The following is a 23,895-nucleotide window of genomic DNA, read 5'->3' as shown; positions in this document are numbered from 1 at the left end:
GAAAACCAAAATTGTAATTGAAAACCAAAGGCCGACCCTTATCGATGAAGAATCCTACCACTACGATGCTGATCATACCATAACTTTTTGCTGATGGACGAACTTGTACCCTGAAATTTGCCTGTTATTTAATATTACACCATAACTTGTTGCTGATAAATGAAATGGTACCCTGAAATTTGCCTGCATTCAATATTACACCAACTCTTTTTTTGATAAATGAAATTGTACTCTTATATTTCCTTGTTTATTCAATATTACACCATAACTTTTGTTGATAAATGAAATTGTACCCTTAAATTTGCTTGTTTATTCAATATTACTCTATAACTTTTGTTAATACATGTATGTAATTTGCATTGTACCCTATGCAATGCAAATGTATTGTATCCCTGTAATTTGCCTGTTATTCAATATTACACCATGACTTGATGCTGATAATTGAATTGTACTCTGGAACTTGCCTGTTATTGGATATTTGACTATAATTTGCTGATGGATAGAATTTAGAAATGATTTTTAATCACACTATATAGTTTCCACACAGCCAACCTTCTCAGTGCAGTTTGATTTCCCCAGGGCTTTCGGTTGCCAGGAAAACTATGGGGTTTCTTAAACATGGAAGACCAAAGTTATAGGAAAGCCCTTGATGTTGGGCTTGGACTTAACTTGTTGATGTTTATGGCATGTTACACCTTAAATACAGGGGTCAAAACTTTTTGTATATGCTAAACAGTACTATCCTTGATACATTTGTTTTAGATATGTAAAAATTAAGCTTATAAAATTGAAGCTAAGTATAAAATTCTGAACCAAGAAACAAGCATCCCACAATTCCCTGTATCATAAACAAGGGAGGGCCTACCTATCACTGAGGGCTTATCTTGCCTAATTCATCTTAATTCAGAAACATCATCAAAAGTGTCAATAATTAATAGTAAGAGAATGGATATTCCTTAACCCTTGCTGATTTGAATAAGCTGATTTATCAAAAGTTTAGATTTTGAAAAATATTTGTAGATATAATATTCTCTCATCTGCAATGTTTTTCCAGTATGATCAGTAGTGTTTGTTGGGGGTTTTCAAATGCATTGTCCCAAAGATATTTCCAAAACACAACATTTAGATGTTGAAGTCCTTGACATCATTGATTGCGATCTAAACAAGAGCTATTTGATTCAATATACTAAAAAGGGCGTTACCCCCTTTTCCGAGCATCTATGGGGTGTGGTTGTGTGCAATTTTCCTGGGGGCTATGCCCCCAGACCCCCATCCCCTTTCTCTCCCATACAAAGCATGACCATTGACTTAAGGCCAGCTTCGCCACTGAGGATGGATATCCATACTATTAGGACTTGAATGTGTTTTTGCACAAACCTGGGTCTTTTTCAGCACTACAATCACTCTTTCTAAAACATATATTAATATTGTCCCATTTTTTCTACAAAAAACCTACCTGAAACTAGCCTTTTTCAATCTTTTTCCCTCAATAAAACAACCTATGCTGAATCGATTGAGTTTCAGAAGGAATTTGCAAGAAATATAATCAAAGTAATCTTACCATAATTAAAAAGATTTAATGGTTCTTTTCCTCACTATTTTACTCTGCTTTCTTGGTCTCGTGTTGCCATATTGTATAATTAATTCCACGAGTCTCTACTTGAGAACGAGACCAATCCATAAAGAGTGACTCATTTTGCTGATAGGGTGGATTGTTATCCTACGGCTGAGCAATGGCAGAATTTACAATTCCAAATACTACTCCAGTATTCAACTTAGAGTGCAAAGGAGCATTTGATGCATTGGAAGATCAAGAGAAAAAATACGCTCATTTCCTTTCCCAAGCTGCTTACGAAGGAGGTCTCATAGTGCTATTACAAACTTCATGCGAATCAGTGCCAATCTTCCTTTTATTTCAAAGACTCTTTGCTGAACAAAACATCGAGTCATTGAAAAAAGCAGCACAAGAGGCAGATAAGAGGATCACTGATGATGATTTTCAGGTCTGCTTGCAGAAGTTTGATCATCATTTGTAAATACCCTATAAATTAATTAGAAAGTGTCATGTATATATGCCATTATCATATCTACGGAAAAAACTAAGCAAACCTTGACTGACAAGTTCATTTTAATTTAAAATCCCATCTTACATACACACATCTTTCAAACATGCAAAAGTTTGCTAAAGTCGAAAGGTAACTTGTTAAACCTCCAATTTTCTGCAATATTCCATGCTAAACTTTCTTTTAAGACTTTAAAGTTTTGACTTTTCTAATTTTCTAATCAAGCTAGCTTCATGCTGTGGCTATTTATAGTGAAGTGGTAGTGGTTGGTATACCCTAAATGAATTGAGGCTTTTTGTAAAAATGTGTTCAGGCTCTCATGGGAAAAATATAGCAGGTGTGCTAACCACCGCACGGCTGACAACATGCAGGTGTGTGATGGCGTGTTAAATTTTTTGCAAAAATCTATGTTTATCATAATAGATCTATGCAGAAATTGCCAACACGACAATGATGACACCAATAATTTTGATGAAATTTATTTTGCTGAATCCTTAGCATCACTATTTACATTTTAACAAAAAAAAGTGTTATTTCTGAAGACTTGAGCAAGTTTCTATGGGGGTAGCAAAATCCGCAAATCTGCTACTTTTTCTCGCATAATTGGCAAATCTGCTACTTTTGCTAAATTACCAATTGAAAATGAAAATCTTGTTCACAACACTTTATGTTCCTTATAAAATTCGGAGACAAAAATGTCTGTTATAATATTCTGTATTTGGATTTGTTCACTGAAATGCCATAAAGCCTTGAAAAGGTGTAAACACAAATCTCGTTTCCATTTTTTGCATCATAAAAGGTGCATGTTTGTCAATGTCTGTTTTGCAGATGAAAATAATTATTCCCCCAAGAAAAAGTAATAAATATACACTGGGGAAAAAGTAGGCCAAAATAACGGAGAAAATTTAATTAGTGAAAATTTAAAGAAAAGTTCGTCATATAGATAAAAGTCATTGTGAAAGGACATACAATTCGGTTCGAAATAACAAGAGTTTGTTATATACGGGATTCGTTATACCGAGAAAATTTGTAAGGGGTTCGGTGGAATCCAAGGGGCCAGACATATTATTGTTATACCAGAAAATTAGTTATAGCCGGGTTTCATATTATCAGGATTCCGCTGTAGGTTAGTCCTATGATGATTTCAAATCTTTTATTCAATTCGCAATCCTGACAAGGTGTTAAGCCTTTTTTGAAGTGGCATGAAGTAATAGTACCAAGGACAGATTTACATTTAAACCCATCTCAAAGACCAACAAATCCAATCTTTGATAGAAAATTTCCAGAATAAAAGAAGGCGTGTGATATTTTGCACCCCTCGAAAGCAGTAGGCGTGCGCCAGGGCATGCGCGTGCGACCGCATGCCTTTCCAACGAAAGTCTGGTGTTGTTGCTCCATTCTGAGTTAAGTTTTGCATACTATATTTTCCCCAGTTAACAATCCATTGTTTTTTTGCTAGTAAACATCCTGTTTAGTAAACAAAAGTTTCCAGTCCATAAATTCCTCTGAGGGTGTGTTCACTGGAATATTGTCCCAGATGTATTTTCTAAAACAATCAACCTCAAAATTTTGAACATTTTTACAAATGGTTAAGATCAGTCCAGAACAATATGCTTAAATGTATTTATTTTAAAATTTTTACTAATATCTCATTATTCAAATGTCTCAATATCAAAAAAGGTTAACTCTGTACATTGCTTTGCAGTTGTGCAGAGTTTCGTTACTTTTGTTCTTCCCAACTTATGTTTGCCTTAGCGAGGACTTTTTCCGCCCCCAGTTTTTCAGACCAATGTTCTGATTTAATATGCGGAGTTTAGCTTCCCAATGTTTCCCAACTTACTGCTGAATACCAGGGTGTTAGTAAATAAAGAGAAATGGGGTCTTACACGTCTATATGTTTATCACATATTAAGAAAATATTGTATTATTTGCTAAAACTTGCAATGGAATAAGAAATGTGTTCACACGAAAGGAACAACATATAGCAAGATTAATGCTTTGAATAATTAAAGTAAGAAATGTTGCAACATGCTGTCAAATACCAAACAATTTATGTTCAAGTCACAACATCAAAACTATGCATTCCCAAAAAAGCCACATTTTACCGGCAAAACCTAACAAAACTTTGCTATATTCCAAAAAAGTTATTTTCCTCTTTTGTCTCATTTTAAGAAGTGTTGATACAATATTTGTCTTCTTAAGGTGAAAAATGTTTAAGGAATTGACAAGGTAATGTATTTTTGCCTTTGTAAATACTCAAATATGAAAAAATTAACAACAGTTCTGCAAGTGCTAAATAGCCCACACAGCCAAACTGGGAAGGGCTTTCTATAATAGCCTGCGTTGTTTTTCCCCCCGGAGAGGCCTGCTCAATGCATGTCTGCAGCTTTCTGTCAGTGCTTTCAAAGTATTACAAGTTAATTTCTCAATAACGTATAATCTTGGTTATGATTTTTCAGGCATTACTGGCTTATGCTGCTGGAGTGTATTCAAACATGGGGAATTACAAATCATTTGGAGATACAAAGATCATACCTGCCATATCAAAGGTACTTTGTGTTTTTAAAGATAAATTAATTTGTTTAAAAACATTAAATTAAAATCTGGACAAATATTTATAAGTTGATGTGTTAGGAGATAATATGGCTTAAATAGGAAGAAAAAACAGTTGAGTTGATCTCTCCATGCTTGTATGAATATGATAAGTAAATTTCCAAAGCAATCCTTTCTTTAGAATTAAATAAATTGTACACTCATTCATTAAATAATGTTTTGACTAATTTTCCACATCTTCATTTCTAGGAAAAACTAAAGACAATCATTTGGGAAAGTGAAGCCTTTAAGAATCATTCAGTTTTAATAGAGCCTTTGTGGGGAGAGTGCAATAAAGCCATTTATAATGTAGAACCACAATTTCAAGAGCTTGGCTTGGAGGAAAAGGTGCGCTTCCTTTATTTATTCTTTGGGAATAATAACTTTCAAATCTTTGCAGTTATTTTATTACAGTATTCTCTGTTGGATATGACTGGAGATCATTAGACATTTCTTTTTTTTCTTGTTTAGGGAATTTCCACATATTATTCTAGTAATTGTACCAGGAGTGATTTAAAAATTGTTGGAGACTTCATGAATGAGAAGGTAAGAGTTATTGAATTGTTTCTTCATTTGAATTTTGATGATATGTAGTATTTTGAATATGACTGTCTTTTTGACCTTATCACCTTATAATAATATGCGAGCAATGTTTTTGACAAAGTTAATGTTTTCTCAGATAGTGGTTAAAATTTTTCTCCTGTTATTCAGACATCTCTCTTGGGCTTCCTCTTTGCATTGTGGAATGCCATAAGAACCAGATTCAAGGAAACTGTTTGCCACAATCTTCAAAGTAACTAAAAAAGCTGTAGCAAACAGAATCTGAACCAAAGCAACCATTCCAAACATGGAAATGGCAACTGCGTTTTAGTCTTATAACTTCTTGATTTTGCGACATAAATTGTAAAGCCACTTCCTTAAAAAGCTTTCACAGTTGTTTGTTTTGACCAACCAAGATTTGTTTAGCCAAAGTTCCTTCTTGATAAATTCATTCGTTGTTACGCTGGCATTCATCTAGTAAAACAATTTGACAATAAATTTGATAGTGAACAAAAGGCCTAGGTCATCTTCAAAGAATATGAAAAATTATAAGACCTAAACATTTAATCTCAAAAGCTCAAGCATTTGTAATTAAGGCCTTTGCAATAACAGTGGATATGCTTACCCTTGTTATCTTGACATTTTAGCACAAACATTGAACTATCTGTGTTCTAGTTTCTTTTTTTGCCTTTCCCAATCCCCTATCCAATATCATTAAGCTAAGCATTTTTTGTATATGTTATTGATTTAAAAATCTGTATTTTATCTAGGAAATATGCCCATATAATACAAGACTATTTAAAACCATTGGGAAGGACAACAAAGTTACTTATGAGCTGCGTCTTGCATCAGTTTCAAAATCAGGTAAGTGGCTGAGTGGTATTTTGCTCAATGCTTGCATTTCCTACTTAATCTGTTTATTTCATTTTTAAAAAGTTTCTGATACATACTTGCAGTCAAGGAATTAAACTGATGCAAAACTATTTCCAAGAAGATTATAACTGGTAGGATTAAATCCTGTTATCACTTTTGAAGATTTAAATAAGCCTTTTTCACTAAAAAGTTTTGAAATGGCATGGTAAGCATGAAACACAAAACAGTTAAATTTTCAATCTAAGTAATCATTTCCATCAGGAAGTGCAGTGACTTGCAAAAACAACTTCAAAGACACTGTAGCAGAGAAGCTAGGCAGCTATCAATTAAAAGATGCAACTTTGAAAATAACAAGAGGGGATTATTCACCACTGCTAGGCAGGGTTGTGAAAAACCTTGAAAATGCAAAGGTAGGTAGAAACATTATCAAAAGACCAAAATACAGTTTTCAAATGCATTAGGCTCTGTAAACAAGAACTCTTTTTTAGTACATGACATAGACAAGCAAAGCCATATAAGACATCACAGTGATCTGGATATTTTCATTGTAAATGTTTTTTAGTTTAGTTTTAGATCAATATATTGATAGTTGCAAAAAACAAAAAATTATTGAACTTTAGGGTATTTGACATGAAGGGTACCATTTCCATGAGAGCAACGGCCCTGGCCCAACATAGCTCGGAGGAGCAGAGCACAAGGCAGGGAATATCCAACAAAATGTGCCGTGAATGTGACAGAAAGTGTGCCATGAGTGTAAGAGAATGTGTGCCGTGAATGTGAGAGAATGTTTGCTGTGAATATTTGAAACAATGTTTGCCACGCATGTGAGAGAATGTTTGCCTTGAATATGAAACAAAGTGTGACGTGAATATTTGAAGCTATAGTACCGTGTATGTGAGGGAATGTTTGCCATGAATGTGAGAGAAAGTTTATCTGAAAAAGAATGCTTGCTGTGGGTATCATGAATATTTGCGGTAACCCTTGTGGGCAACTGTATAATATAACTTGTAAGAAAATTCAAAAAAAATAATTTTATTCCGTACATCAAGACCATAAAAATCAGAATTTATGTTGCTGCTTCTAGAAATATGCTGCAAACGAGAATGAGAAATCAATGCTGGATCACTACATTCATTCTTTCACCACGGGATCAATTGATGCCCACAAGGATGGGTCAAGGTATTGGATCAAGGATAAAGGACCAGTCATTGAAAGGTATGTGTGTTTTGATTTTGTTGCAGATTATGTTTTATTTGACAGTATTGTTAGGTGCAGTTAATGTAGATTTTTTACCATTGATGAATAAAGACATATCAAGTGTGTATTTTGGGTGCTCTTTTGGTTGATCATTTCAATAAGTAAAAGAAAAATTAGGCTTCAATAGAAAATACTAGTGCAAACCATTTAGATGAATTACTATGCTAGGCCCAAAGCAAGTTATATATGATTTTACACTCATCAGAAAGCAAAGATTTTAGTATACGTTTTTCAGTAAGGAACCTCACAAGAACTCAGGTGCTACATAAACCTGAGGAATTTTGACAGAAAGTTACTGGAAAGGCATATATGGGTTTATGATAATGGTGTTTAATGATTTTTCACTGTCTCTGTTTCACTGTCTACTGACTTAAACTGAAGTTTTTCTTATATTGTTTGGATGTTATTTCCTGGAGTTTGTTTCTAATTTTGAAGCCCTTAAGTTTACATTGTCAAAGATGGAAAATATATATCCAGTTGTGGATAAAAATAGGCCAATCAGAAAAACACAAGCACATGACCGGTACTGCCTGCCTATGGGAAAATATATTTTCAAAGCTATTTTCAAATTTTGTACCAACAAAAAATTGTTCACATTTTACAAAGCTATTTGTTTTTCCTCTATATATCTTTACCTCTTTAAGTTATTTTAAGTTAGCAATGTTCAACCTATCTGCACATTAAAACATTTATTGAAGAGGTGCCTATTTTCATTGCAATTCCATAGGATTAAATTGTAAAATATTGAAGCTTGTTGATAAACATTGTTTCAGAGAATATATAATGCTCTTAGAAATGCTATTGATATCTATTTTGACCAAATCTTCTCCTACTCTAGATCTACCCATGAGATATGTACGCTGTTCGGATTTTAGATAATTTATAAATGTTCTTAAGTGATGACGTCACAATAATCTGTTTTAGAAATTTTGAATTTGGATTCCTGAAAGAATAACCTGAAAGAGCATCATAAAATAATTCTAAATATGCAAAATCATCTAAATGTGTTACAAATTGACAAAGTATGGTCGCATAAACACAGGCTCTTTCCCTATCAAGCCCATCTTTTTTAACAGAGCCAAAATAACAGTAATCCGTTAGCGAACTTCTAACCTTTCACTGGCCATATCTCATCCTATTTTTGACACATCTAGCTGACTTTGCATATTTAGAAGTATTTTGTGGCGTTCTTTTATGATATGTGGTCAAACTCCAAAAGTTCTAAAAATAGTTTTTGACGTCACACTATATTGCAAAGAACTCTGTAGGAATTTCAATCCAAAAGTGCAAATGTTGATTACAATGTTTTGAATTTTTGATAGGCATTTAAATGATGCAAAACATCTTGTTATCTTACTCTTCTAAAATGTGCTCCTGAATTTTTCTAACAGCTATATTGGGTTTATCGAATCATACAGAGATCCTTATGGTGTCCGTGGCGAATTTGAAGGTGAGTTTATCTTTTTACGGGGTGCATGGCTCACATTTCTCTGAAAAAGCAAAAAATTCTATTTTGTAGCAGAAGAAGTTCTACATTACTCTTAGCTTCTTGAAAATACACAAATTTCAATTAAAGACTGCAATTATTCAATGTAACATAATATATTTATCAAATGCAAGAATATAGAAAAAACGGAGAGGTAAAGGTTTTTTTAATTTATGTATAACAGGATGCACGTTAATTAATTATCTCAAGAGTTATAAACATTAAAGAGTACACTAGTATTTATCAATCAGGGGGTTTATTATGAAACATTTTTGGCATAACGAGGTTAAAAGGTTATTTGTTTCTGCCACTGCAAACCACCATCCACCCTGTCAAGTAAAATGCCAGTTATCTATTCAATATTATATAATATTTACTTCCACATGCCCTCGTCGGAATCTTTCATGATCTTTTCAAGCTTTATGGAGGGGGGCCCTCTCTCGATTAGTTCATCTATTAGAGAGCTCCTCCTTAGACAAATATATTTAAATACATAATGTCTTGTAATGTTCTATGTTTAAGTTCTATGTTGTAATGTTATGTTAATAAATTTTATTCTGTACTGTAATGTATTTAGGTATATTTGTCAATGAAATTGAATTGAATTGAATTTATGCAAACTACAAGGCCGACGTTTCATTAAACTAAAGGATATGCCTGCCTGATGAATTATAAAAAAAATCCAAAGCCGACAGTTAAAATTTAAGGCTCGGTCATTGGTCCCATGTCAGTTGAAGTTCAAACTGGCAAAAGTAGACAATTAAATTACCGTTTTCCAGAACAACAGCTGATTATAATGTGGGCCTTGAAGGACTTAACGGAGTATTTCGTTGCAACAGAGGTTTTGAAAATTGCCTGACAAATTTTTTGGCATTTATTTGGATGTCAAAAGGAGTGACCTTTTGCCATAAATTATTTGTGCCCACATGGCGAACGATTCATCTCCAACATTTTCGGTGTTTTCTATATATCGCGGTGTAAACTTATTTCTACCATGTCCCAAATTAATTATTGCAAATAATTCCAACAGTGAACATGTTTCCCAATTTTTTGCTGAAAACGGTTTATAGGTTTTCAGGCAAACAATTTATATACGATTATCAGTTATCAGAAATGCTATTTGAAAGTTGACTTTAATCGGTACATGTCTCTTATCTAAGCTATGGTCTCATTCCAGGTTTTGTTGCAATGGTGAACAAGGAAATGAGTGCCAAATTTGGAACCCTGGTCGAAAAAGCAGAAGGACTCTTGAAGTTATTGCCCTGGGATCGTGAGTTCGAGAAAGACCATTACCTTCGACCAGACTTCACATCGTTAGACGTTCTTTCCTTTGCTGGTAGTGGCATACCTGCTGGCATCAATATACCAAACTGTAAGTTTGTTGCTCTTTTTGTCGGCCTGTTAAGTATGCTTATAGGTATTTTTATCCGTTAGAAAATTCTGAGGAATTCAAAAAAAGGAAACAGCAATGGAAGAGTCAGCACCATACTTAGAAACTGAATAAAGATATTCCTTTGTAACCGCTCATGTTGTTTCCCCTGGTATTTTTTGTTTGATGGCTTCCTTTTTCTTGCCTAGTTAATGTTGATATATCGTGAGCTCGACAATTTTGCGTGATGTCTCTTTTAGTTCAATTCACTTTCAATTCATCTCCGTGACTTGATTGCAGCACCATGTCACAAGCTACTGGACCAATCGACATGCTTCATGTCTACAATTCAAATACCGTCTTTCTGTGATTCTTTTAAATAAAATATCTAAGCTCTGTCTGAAATAGCTAACCATGTTTTTAAATTTAATGTAATCTAATGTTAATTTAGTTAGTAAACATTTTTTTCAAACCAGTGGGGTGCCTCTCACATAATGATAAAGCAATTTTCATAGTATATGCACATTTTAAAGCTTACTGTCTCTTATAAATTTTTCCCCAGTTCGTCTATGCATCCTTCACTGATTTCTATGAACTTTTTGCACATATACCTTAAGTATAAAAGATATGTTTTCGTATCGCTAAAGAAACAGAATTCTCATTGGTTTATTCAGAACCCTTGAGCTTGTTTTTCTGCTTCTGTCCCAACACGTTAAGCACCGATAACAAACTCAAAATAGACCTTTTGTTTCGTTAACCCTTGATGGCAACTCACTTTCCTACAGATGACGATATCCGACAAGTTGATGGGTTCAAAAATGTCTCCCTTGGTAATGTGCTGAGTAGCTACAATAAAGACAAGAACATTACATTTTTAGAGGAGAATGAAAAGGTAAACCAATTTATTTGCACATAGTCATCGATCGATTTTAATTCATATTTATTATGACTTAATTCCGTATTACGGTTTTTCCCATTCGCTTGAAAAGCAATCAGTTTGATAAGTCAATACAATAAAATCCAAAACCAACTTGGTTATTATGCATTTCTGTTATTATCTTCAACTCCATATTATAAAGGCAATTTGTCAGACTTTGTAATTGGAACGAGCTTTTATACTGCCTAGTCAATTAAAATATAAAGTTTTCATATCTATTTACGGTGGATTAAAATCAGCCAAATGTCATCACCATTATCATCATCATAATCAAAAGGCTAACAAATGAATGCGTGTCATTGCCATTCTTTCGTTTTTAGTGCTAAAGCATACAAACTTTATTTTAAAAAGCACCGAAACATTTGCCAGGATATTTTCAGACTCTTTGTTACAAGAGTTCGCGGTACGGTTTTGGTGTTTTGGGACGGAAATCAGCTTGTATTTTATATGAAATGAATGTATTTCTTCGTAGTCAGCGATACATTCAACAAAATCATTCTGATTTGTTCTTGGTGACATGCAAAGACTCTTCTGCTCGTGTCTTTGCGCTTTGAAATTCCCTGGTATCATTTTTTTGTTCTTCCTTCTCAAACCTCTTCTGAATATTTAGATTCTTTCCCCAATAAAGTCAGATGACAAAATCTGATACAAAAAAACATAAAGCATTCTCACGGATGTGTGGTATGGTATGCGCCTCGCTGTTACCCCGGCAGGACTGTAGCTTCTTTTGTTGTTGGTGGGGAGAAGGAGCCCTCAAAAATTATAAAAATCCTTTGCTTCCAATAAGCCGTTTTCTGTTGTCTCAAACACAGTTGCCCCTCAATAATTCTATCCTTCCTACGGTGCTGTACCCAGGACTCTTGCTTTTCCTCGCTGAGAGTACGATTTGAGCAAAATTGTTTGCAAAGCTCATAGTGGTAACAAAATTTCTACTGGCATGCTTTCTTGCCATTCCTTTGCTTTTTCAGTTAGCCCAATTGGTATTGTCTCCAAGTATTGATTGGTATTTTTTCCATAAATTCTTGAACGCAAGCTGTTGAAAAGCTGTTTATTTTAAAACAAAAATAGTATTGAAGATTGACACCGATTTTGACAGGTGTTTTATACCGTAGGAGCTCTATTGTGATCTAAGAGGGCCATCATTCGAAGTTCAAGTTGGCCTGCATGAACTACTTGGACATGGAAGCGGAAAACTACTTTGCGAGGTTAGCCGTCTTCACTTTTCTTTTCTGAGTATTGCTAACAGCCTTAGGCATTCTTGAATGATCAAGACGGATAGTTTAAATAAGGAACAGAAAGACAACTTTTGACTTCTCTAGTAATTGTGCATATGGCGAAATAATAGAATTAGTGGATATATAACCCAGCTACTTCTGGTAAAGTAGAACCTTATCATAATAGAAACTGATTTTCATCAGGTGACGTAACAATCTACAACTAAGAAAGACCAAGTATCCAAGTATTCTTTGTTCTTAGCCATTAACTCAACTGCCGCTTCTGCATCCATAAGTTCATAAACGCTGTACTAAATTTACCCCCAATGCATTTTCTCGTTTCATTGTATTTGTATGTGTATTTCAGAACAAAGACGGAACATTGAACTATGATGTAGACAAAGTCTCCGATATGCTCACTGGTGACAAGGTTTGTCAATGCAAAATGCTAGTAAAGTTAGCAACGCCTTAAATGAAACATGTATGAAAAAAAATTTGTTAGCTCAATAACGGTTATTTGTCGTTTTCTATTATGATAATGAATTTTTTATTATATTATTTCTATGTTTAGTATTTCGTGCTTATTTTTGGTTTTGTATTTATATGTATACGAGGAGCTTTGGTGTGCATACAATCTAAAAGTAGCATATGGATGATCGTATCAAGCGTGAAATTTATTCCAACACCTTAAACCGTCTTCTTCTCACCAGCTTTCAAAATTTGAAATTACTGGACTCAAAAACGATCTGTTCTAGATAAAAAGTTGGTACAAGCCTGGCGAGACATGGGATTCGATTTTCTCAACCATCAGCTCAACATATGAAGAATGCCGTGCTGAGTGTGTTGGTTTATATCTTTGCATTGAGAAAGATATCCTACGGTAAGTTGTTTATGGGTACTGAAATTCAGTTATTTCCGTGTATATTTAGGTCTAAGAATGTCAGAAATGGTTTGCATTTCGTTGTTTCATGGTTATAGGAAGCCATTTTTTGAAATTGTTTGCGCAGACTATCCTTGATAAACGAATAAACGGTATTACTTTCAGAATATTTGTGATAATTTGTTCACTAAAAACAATTTCTCGTCATTTTTTGACTGCCTATTTTCAACGATGATCACTTAACAATAAGCTATTTAATTTAGAAGTTTGCTTTATGCTTCTTTACTGTATATCAAGTCTAAATTTTCTCACATCCCTGCCAAGGTGCCGACGATTCTTATGTACCCCATTCTCATTCTTTTTACATTCGTTCGAAACTTCTTTTTAATGTTTTTTGTAGATTGGGCAGCATTTGTTTGAGATCATTTCCCACAGAATAAATCGGCATTGCTACTTATTGAGAAGGCCTAAAAATCAAATTCTCGGGCAAAATGTCTTTACGTTTCTGTGATTTTAAGCTTTCTATGCTTCTAATTTTAAACACTATTATCACGAGTTAGAAATTGTTTTCTGTGTATTTTGTACGGCATTTTGTTAATTTTACTTTTCATATCGATGCCTGATTATGATTTTCCTACAGCTATTTATCCCCAATTTTGTGCTCTTATCCTTCTATATTTCCTCGGATAACGATGAACAATCTTTCTCCTTTTGTACTGCCTTTCCTGTCTTAATCAACAATTTTCCTTTCCAAAAAATCTTAATTCCGGTATCATGTAATCTCTTCAACAAGTTCATTTTCTACATCTTATTTCCTAGATGTTAGATGTCTATGACTATACATATTTTGAATTTTATATAATGGTTATATATGTTTCGTTTTTTGAACTGGATACATTATGCGAGCAAGAAATTTATATTTTTTTGATATAAATGAAGTACTACAAATCAAAATTTCGCCAAATGACCATGCTTGTAGATACTGGCCAATATTCTTATAAATGGAACAATGTTATTAGTTAAATTGCACATGTTAGCCTTGGAAGAAAGAGAATCATTCTAAATTAGATTTTGTAATGAACATGTACTCGAATAAGCCCTCGATTAAGCTTAACCCCCCCCCCCCCCAATAAGCCTTTTGAGCCTACTGACCTTCCTCATGTAAAAGATGAAAATTAGTTCTGGTAATACTTTTGCCTGCTGCTAGATAAGCCCCCTCCCCTCCCTTCTCGACTAAGGGGCGATTCGTCGAGCTGTTTTGGAGAGGTCTTCAGAGTTACCTTATCTCCTTTATCATAAAATTATGAATGGTTCTCCATTCGGTGGTTATAAGATTCATAAAACTAGCTGAGCGCAATTATTCACTTTTTAGTATATTTGGTCATGAGGGACAAAGAGCTGATGACATCATGTATATCAACTGGTTGAACATGGCTCGTGCTGGTGTCCTTGGCCTAGAATACTACTCGCCGTCCACTCAAACATGGAAGCAGGTATTTCGATGCTTTTTAAAGATCTTTATCTTGATGTGTGTTTTACATTCAGTGCGAGAGAATAAAGTTTATGTTTTATCAGCTACACTAGAATTTGATTGGTGGACAAGCAAGAATAGCATCATTTAGATAGCAGATATTTAGATTAAATAAACACATCAAAATGTAATAACAGAAGGAAGATAATTACTTCGTCCAAAGTTTGTTGTTTGTATTATAACTCCCACAATATTTTGTCTTGAAAAGGTTATCTATGTAGGTTTTGAATCAATCTGACGACATTGCTTGCTTATTGACAGATGACAGCAGATATCAGAACAAAGGCAACTCCTGACACTTAGCTCCTTTTGTTGATGACAGCTAAACGTTTGGCATATTTACACGTGCTAAAACTTTATAAATTAAACTAAGGCTAGTTTCAAGCTTGAACTGAATGCCCTGACAGCACCACTCAATTGCTTGTATAAATGAACAATAATTGGTATCCACTTAAGATAGATAAATTTTGTTCAATATACTGGCAGCAAATCAGCTTGCCTCGTTCTCACAATGCTGATTACATAGTATACTAAGTGCCTTTCCAACCTCCAACAATCGCAAAGAATTATTTTGAATCATGTATTTCTGTTTTTTCGTTTGTTTATTGTTGCCGGCTCCATTATGGTTCAGCCCATTTATGAGGTTTTAGCAAGGACCTAAATTTTTCAGTACTTTGGGATAAGAAAATAATTACATTTAGCTTCCCTCCTTTACTAATCGTGTTTTTTCAGTTACTTTTTATCTTATTCATTCTTTCCGACTTTTTATTTTTACTCTGCTTTATATTTTTACTTCAATTTTTCAATATTCTTATCTTGCCAACACTGTAAAATTCTGTTGTTCAAGTTGTACACGGAAGATGTGATGGCCTCGACTCCCTTCCTACCGTCAAAATGCAAGTAAGGTATTGTTCTGGGTGCGAAGTCAAAATAAAAGAAACATTTTTTGCTCTTTTCTTTGCATCAAAACAACTCTCTATGTACTGCAAAATTACTGAAGTACGGTAGTTTGCAGCAGAAATGTTGTCTTTAATTTTCAACATTATTGAAATCTCTATTACTGTTGTATTTTAACATAAACTTTTAGGCCCATATGCAAGCCCGTTTTGTCATCCTGCAAGTGCTTCTCAAAGCTGGCGATGGCTTTGTAAGCATAAAGAAATTAACTGGTGATGATGGGAAGCCAGATTTAATGGTAACAATGGACCGGACGAAAATCGAGACAGTGGGAAAGCAAGTCATTGGAGACTTCTTAAGACAACTGCAGGTAACATTATTTTTTAATAACCTTGCAATGCCTCTAAATTCTACAGCGATTCACCTGCATGTTTCGTGAGTATTTAGCTGTGGCCCTGGATATAATTTACCTTCGGCCTTTAAGGTTGGCTTAAAAAAAGTCTGTGCATGGTCACGAAAGTTTTATAGTTGCGATATTGTAATGCGAAATGCGTAAGTTGATAGAAAGCTTGGCTGCAGTGCTCACGGATGATGACTCGAGCCCAGGCTCGGCCCATCATTCGAAAGCTGGTTCCCTTCCATTATAAAGACAATGGGAACTCACTGGCAACAGTAGGGAGGTTGAAGGCAGCCGTGGAGGTGAATTGCCACCCTTTCACCCAAGTCTACTTTTGACAGGTACTGCCCATAAATGGATCGTAAACTACACTGATATTAATCCAAAAATCTCTTGCTGCTATTGATCTGTTAAATTTGAATTAACTGTTGCCAGATTTGTCAAAAAACACCAGCAATAGCTATCCGGGGTTGGGTTCTCCTCTCTAGGAAGTTTATTTCAATATGCTCTCTAACATGATTTGGTCCTTAGGATACTTTCTTCATTTTCTGAATTCCTCACAATTACCCCCGCCCATCATATTTTGATCCTGTTTCCAGTAAGAATACTTCTTAGGCAGTGACATAAAGTCTGAATTAAAGGAACTAGCCCACTGGTTTGGACATGCTGATTAAAGCAACTGTTTCTACAGCTGTACATAAATTCTGACAACGAATTATAGCAGCGTTAACAGACTTAATTAGTTCCAAACATCGCTGAAGTATTTGTTCATTCCCTTCTCTAACAATGTTTAATCTGTGATTATCAATTTTAATGGTACAGGTAAAACCGCTAAACGTCTTAGGATTTTCCTACTGAATTTTTTATCTACTTTGATATCCGTAGTACTCATATCTCTTGCAATACACGTTCTGGCTGAGTGATAAATTTCAGGCAACTTTATTTATATCTGTTACTTATAATGCTTTTTGAAATATGTTTAACTGAATCTTTTTACCATTTGTGCTGTGCTGTAGGCAAGGCCGGCTTAAGTAGACACTCCCCGTAAAGCAATACTTGCTGAGATCGGGTGGCCATGTATTTCTTTCTGTCTTTAGCCTTGCCTGGCTTTCCTTTTCATTATAATTGCAGTTTAATCACGGTTGCCCAGTCAGTCTAAAGGAACTAATTTTCTGCGTGTACTAAAGGTGAATTACATCCAGGGTTAAGTCAGCCGTCAGCCTTCAGTACCGTAGCTGAATATACTAAACTCTTGCTGTCTAAAATATCTTAATCAATACATTTTGACACATATGTGGCTATTTATGCACCAAATAATATCACTTGCTCTTTATTATCGCCTAGGCTAACTTAATCGCCATATAACTATGCTATTCAACAAGTACTTTTCTAAAAAGGAAATCTAAAACCAAGTCTAGTTTTTCGGCGTATTGATAATTTTGGAAGCTGGACGTTCACAATTGATTGGTGCATTCTTTTTTGCTTATAACTTTACTCTTCCACTTGTCTGAATATTCAGACTTTGTCTTATAGTTGCGTTTGTATAAACGTTCATTGATAATCAACGTCTTCCATTCAAATCGGGTCGGTTCATCTTTATGTCATCATAAGCTTCAATAGTCACAGCTGTGCTGTTTAGTCCCTAATTGGTATTAGCTTAAAAGCGATTGCTATTCAGGAGTTCTCTTTGATATGGTCTTTTCGAATGAAGGCGCAATTTCATCTTCATGCGATGTGCTGTATCCTTGGGTTAACCGACTCATCGTAATATACTTGCACGCTCAGAAATATTCTTGGCCTCCTACAGCCAACTAGCAATCAATCAAATCCTTGAAGCCTTAGCGCAGTGTTGATTAAATCAGCGGTGAATGAATCAACTGAACAAAAAACCCATGTTAGAAAAGATACTAGTTACTGTAAATCTGATCTTCCTCCAGTAGCAGAGACCAAGCGGTTTACAAACCATAATTTGCTTGTAACGCCAATGCAGTGCTCTGTTTGAAATCCGAGAAAGGAGCCTACAGCTTATAAGGAATATATCAAATAAGTTGTTTACCGTGAGTTTGGCCGCAAATTAGCAGTGACTGCGGTAGTTAGACATGTGTCAGCCATTATTTATGAGCCTCGAACCGTCGTAGTTTTGAATGTGTAGGTACAACCAAAACAAGGAATACAAAATGCCTGTGAAGCCTCTTTGGATGTATCTGACTGGTAGATCCTTATCTCGCGAGTTTTTCTGTGCTTATTTCTCAACATATTTTATCAATTTTAAAGTATAAATAGCTTTATCTGCATAAAATGTACTTTCAAACGATAAAAGTCAGCAGACGTATTTTGTCTAGAGGCAAAGTTTTAGCATCCTACTAGACAAGAAAATCGACGACCGAGACTTTGCTAACAGCCCACCGAAAACTTCCTCCTCATAGATTGTCAAAGAATGGGTTTCTTGATATAAAGATATTTTGTACCTCCGAAAAAGAAACCATTTTGTACGTTCTTAATTTCAGCACCGAAAAACTGTCAAGTGGGTATTGTTAATCGTTTCGTCACATCTCTCAGCGACGGTTCATTTGATTCCAGGTTCTTTGTTTTATCACTGCACAAAACGAGACCAAAACGGTGCGGTTACGCACTGACTTACGAACAGATCCGTCAGGCGATTATAAATTGAACCTATGCAAAGATTATTTGCTAATGCGCGGAACGCTTCTCGTATGATAAATCACCCACATTTGCCTTTAAATATACAGTGCAAGAGATCTACGTAATCACAGATCATTTTACTGATGATATCCTTATAAAAAATTCATATCCAGCACCAAACTAGTGGCAGCATTCCGTGGACCAAATCAAATGGATTCTCTTTAACCGAAGTTCACAAAAGTCTGGGATGGGAAAATTACATCAATATGTATATAGAGTTTCTATTTTTCAACATTTCAACTAGAGTCTATAAACTTTTTGTATTCAGAATATCCATTGTTAGAATTTTTATGAAATGATTTCCTGCAAATACAAAAAATTTATAGACTCTAGTTGAAATGTTGAAAAATAGGAATTGTTTATACATATTTATGGATTTTTCCCAGACTTTAGTGAACTTCGGGCAAATATTCATTTAGCTGATGATATTCGATTCGAGTAAGGGAAAATACGAATTTCCGAGACTTTCCTCAAAGCACAAGTACGGGATGTCGTAAATGTATTTTCAAATGCAGACATGTCTGCCTCTGGATTCCCGCTTCTTGGGAGGGGGGGTTGTCATCAAGTAAAGATCATATATTTACGAAATCTACATTTTTCTTACATTCAGTTTGCCAGATAACACTGATGTTAGCATGATATAGACATCTTCGTTGATACTTAACCATAAGAGTATGCTATGAAATTAATAGAATATATAGTCTGCTCAGTTTTCTTATAAAGATCAAACAATTTACGAAATGGTTCTGAAACATAAGAAATGTCATTCTTTTTTGGCGTTCGAAGATGCCAGATTTGATTTATCAGGTTTTCTTGGAATGCACGCCATTTATTCGATTATATGCACCATCCTGCGGATTTTTGACCCAAGAATGTCTCGTTTTTTTAGCTTCAGTTTAAATTCTTTAACAAGAAATGTAATGAATCAGGACAAGACGATATCGTGAAATTTATCCTAGAAGAAGCTTTTACATGATCTCATAAATTGACAGGAATCCGTACTGTCGCATACTTTTGTATCTTTTAATGGATATCCTAAGCCTTTATCTTGAAGGATCTTTTTCAATATATTTTCAATTCTGAAATGCCTGTCATTAAACTTCACTCTTCTGTTAAGTTCATATTGAATCTGACAAATCCGTTGCTAAATGTCATCTCTAAATTGACAAGCTATTTCCTATTTAACTTCAATATCTCAAAAATGGATGCTTAATTCCCAGACAGATCCGCTTTTAGAAAATCTTTTAAAAAACCAGGGATAGAACTTTCTTTATTAATTGTCCATAATAAATGGACTGTGTGCCACAGTCACCATCTTGTAAGGGAGTGAAAGCAAAGACATATATCACTGTTGGCTTCAAATGACAAAGCGTCTTGACAAAAATCTGTGATCTGCCTCTTTTTTAAATTCCTTGAAGAACCAGTGAGGTGACAATCCCATCACGAGCATGCTAACACCCTAACTCGTATTGGATTCTGTGCTCCAATTTAGTTTGTTCTCAGCCATCTTCCGCATAATCATCACTATTGCAAAGAGAATTGATATTCGACACCCGCCTCCATAGACTAGAGAGAAAACTTTAAGTACCTTAATCCCAAATTATCCTTATTCATAAAAGGATTATGAAAGAGTCGCATGATTGCGAGGCTTAAGTGAACACTTACATGGAAAAGAGGCGGTGTTCCGCCTATAAACTGATGGTGATGATGATGATGATGATGATGATGATGATGATGATGATGATGATGATGATGATGATGATGATGATGATGATGATGATGATGATGATGATGATAGGCTGGCTGAGAACAATTTTTAACCGCAGTGCTCCTATCTTCATTAAAGCTTAGAATCATCAAATTTGAAACTAAAATATTACGTTGTTCCTCCATCTATATTTACCAAAAAGTTTTCATGTGAGTTTTGCAGGCTTTACTAATTGACACTGAAAATGATGTGAAACTCGAGGTAGGAATTTATTTAAGCAAAGATAAAAACATCATAAAGCCGTGATCAGTAGGATTGCTTCTCGCTAATGAAGGTAGAGTGTGCTTATGAAAAAGGAGCACTTGTTTTTAGTTTGAATTTTTTCGGTTCCTTTGCTGTGTAAAATATTTTCGCCATTGTAATACTCGGATTCACAAATCCGTCCATTCTCGTGATCTTGTCAATGTAAATTTTTCTGTTCCTTTGTTCGTCCTAGTTAACCTTGAAAAATTCACCCTCATTTTTTCCCGACATATCTGGTCACGTAGGACGACATCGTAAACGCAACCATGCCGTAGCTCCCGGTTGTTTAAACGCAAAAGCTTAAAAAATGTGTTACAAGAAAATGACATGTCTGGTGCTTACAGCTTCATTTGATGACAGTTAAAAGTTCTGCAATTTTTTATCGCTAGCTTTGGCCGCAATCTACAAGAATTAATTTATCAACTTAAGTTTATTTTTCATCCCCCCTTTCTTTGTGACATTCTGCTTGTTTTGGTATCCCTCCACACCCGACCTTTCTCCACTTTGAATTTAAATTTCATGATGAGGAATTTGAAGCTAAACTGAACTGAACAAAATTGTTCTCAACTAAGCTGAACATAACTTAACTAAGCTCAGCTGTTCTATCAAGTTTATATGAAGTCAATGGCTGATGGCGTTTCAGTAAAAATTCCTACGTCACTACTGCCTGTTTTCATATTCTTCCCACTTTTGATGGCTGCCTTAATCGTTTAAACTTTGTATCATAACCTCGGTTAAATTTCATTAAGCCTCGACACGGTTTCAATTTTTTTGTCTTTTGTGCAAGAACATATTTCATTCTTATTTGCTTAGAACTACAAAGCGACGGCCAATTACAGTGAAGGGAAAGCTTTGTACGATTCCTTGTCCGAAGTGTCTGCTAGCACAGCACACGGAAATTTCCTTGAATTCAGGGATATCGTCGTTGCCAGAAAACAGCCTAGAAAGATGTTCGTACAAGCTCACACAAAAATTGAAGGTAAGACATGTTTATTAGTTAAATTGCAATGATGCTTATGCCTTTAAGTCTTATTGACTATACATGTCGCTCTGAGCCGATGTTTCGCGCATCAGTGTTCTGTGTATCGAATTCATTCCTGATGCTTATGTATATCGCATTTGAGCGTCATGTGCTTATCCAGGGCACATGTCAGTTAATCGAAAGGATGAGTCTTCTATACACTTTTGCAATATTATTTCCGGCTGTATGGCTTCGTATTGTTCTATCAATGATTTTTAGGCTGATCCCGGGACGAAATTTTCTTATATAATCCACGGGTTTGAATGGCTCGATTAGCATCTTAGCAACTCTGTGTAAGGTGTTGATGCAAGATTCTCTTCTCGTTAAAAGTAGTGACATTATAGACTAAGATCCATTGTAGCATGAAAACTATAATGTTTAGTCCCTGGTCCAATGTTTATATTCACATAGGTACACATTTCAAAAAAATAAGATGGATGTTAAAAAATGTAAGTCACAGTAACACGTAGCTCCCCACATATCAGACAAATTAGCCTTTTTAAAACAATATCAGATCACCGATATTGTATCGAATACTCACTCTTAAGTTTTAGGGGCAGAAACAAATATTATTGTACCATGTTGGCTTAAAGTAAGATTCTGCAAAACTTTCCTATATTCCCGATAATTGTTAGCCAATCGCTGAATGTTTTACCCTATCAAATAAATTCTAGCCCAATATATTGAAATTAGTAGTTAGAAGGTTGATAGGGACAAAATGAAGTGACGTCACATTCAGTAATTTTTCTATTTTGATTTCAGGTGATAAGGTGCAGCTAGAGGAATTTGATTCGAGCTTTGGAGGAATAATTAAATCTTTTGTGACAAGGTTTTCTTACCACGATTCACAGCTGGAGCAGCTATGGAGTGAAGATAGTGCATTCCACTTCTACCATAGTAAGCCAAAGAGCTGAGTGGATACCCCCTGCAAGGAACATTAGAAAGGTATTCGACTTCGTACAGTAAAAAGGTTCTTTCATTCATTAGCAAGCTATTAGGGCATCAAGCCATTCTACCTTCAGTTGTATAAGTGTGACAACACTTTAACAAATTACATTTTCCTCCAAATAAATGCTCCTTTTGAATTTCAGGAGGTCCTGTTCCTCTTATAGCTGTGTATTAAAAATCAATAGATTCATTTCGGGCAAATATTTGAAAGTAAAATATTATCAGTCTTCTGCAAAGAATTTTAAGAGACATGCTGTATGCTTTTTGTAACTTCTATGATGTATACTTCTGATTAAGCCTACCTTGTGAATGTTTTTGGCCTCTAAAGGACTTTTGAACTATTTTATTTCACACGTGCATTGCCCCCATCTAAAGCAAGCTGAGTCTTTGAGCTACTGGAACCCCCAGTCTCTGCCTGTGTCGTTATTACTGCCAAAATGACTTTACCTGAAACTAGTGCGTTTTGGCTGTAAAGATACTATTAAGCTGTGCACATCATCCACTACTCTCCTTGTTTAAGTACCATTATGTCCCAGCATTGCTAGTTGTTGTATTGATGCTTCAATGGGAGTGCACTCATTTTTTTTATAAGAGACTGGCTATAAGTAAAGAGTACTTGACAGTCAGAAAAAAATTAAGAAACTCAAGTTAAAAGCAAAAAGCTCGAAGCAAAAAAATTAAAAAACGATTAAATCGTGATAAAACTGAGAACAACGAAATTTTGTAAAATCCAAGAACAAAATTGCCCTGTTGGCCTAGAACTTAAGACACAAGGGATAAAAACATACTTCCCACATCTAAATACAGCATCGGAACGGAAGCGAATCTCTTGACGTAGCAAAAAAGGTCGCGAACATTTCATAACATCATTCATGACATCATAATTAAGAAACTCTTAAGAAACTATGAGTATTGAAATTTCCAGAACATTAAGAAACTGGAGTACTCAACATCGACCTTTGTTTCTTATAAAGAAAATGAGTGTATTCTATATCTGATGCACCAGGATGCACCAAAGAGAGTAGTTAATGTTACTATTTAAACATTTTGTTAAGTTGGTTTAATTTCATTATAAAAGACCTCGGCAGTCCTACTGCAAAACCTTGTTTCCAATTTCCTCGAAAAATTTGGAAGCGTATTTTCTAGTTTTGATTATCAAGTGGAATGCGAAGAGCA

At 34.9% G+C, this 23,895-nt stretch overlaps 2 protein-coding genes across 2 annotated transcripts in view; one reads left to right on the top strand and one right to left on the bottom strand.

Annotated features, from left to right (window-relative positions):
* LOC135692657 (rRNA-processing protein FCF1 homolog) overlaps positions 1-1,711 on the bottom strand; it is an 11,569-nt gene extending 9,858 nt beyond the window's left edge. The window contains exon 1 of the mRNA XM_065210878.2: positions 1,562-1,711. Within this exon, the coding sequence (XP_065066950.2) occupies positions 1,562-1,564 (3 nt within the window). The 5' untranslated portion in view covers positions 1,565-1,711. The remainder of the gene's footprint in view (positions 1-1,561) is intronic.
* LOC135692545 (dipeptidyl peptidase 3) lies at positions 1,685-23,895 on the top strand. Its single transcript, XM_065210713.2, has 17 exons — positions 1,685-2,003; positions 4,523-4,612; positions 4,866-5,003; positions 5,127-5,201; positions 5,966-6,059; positions 6,330-6,478; positions 7,153-7,283; positions 8,717-8,775; positions 9,989-10,183; positions 10,966-11,072; positions 12,230-12,322; positions 12,699-12,761; positions 13,087-13,211; positions 14,584-14,704; positions 15,830-16,009; positions 21,564-21,729; positions 22,534-23,895. Exons 1-17 carry the CDS (start codon positions 1,734-1,736, stop codon positions 22,683-22,685), a joined length of 2,208 nt encoding a protein of 735 aa, XP_065066785.2. The 5' UTR covers positions 1,685-1,733; the 3' UTR covers positions 22,686-23,895.

Source organism: Rhopilema esculentum, chromosome 10 (assembly GCF_057945365.1).
Source record: "Rhopilema esculentum isolate cy_ngs chromosome 10, ASM5794536v1, whole genome shotgun sequence".
Taxonomy (NCBI): domain Eukaryota; kingdom Metazoa; phylum Cnidaria; class Scyphozoa; order Rhizostomeae; family Rhizostomatidae; genus Rhopilema; species Rhopilema esculentum.
This window is presented reverse-complemented; position numbering and strand designations above follow the sequence as displayed.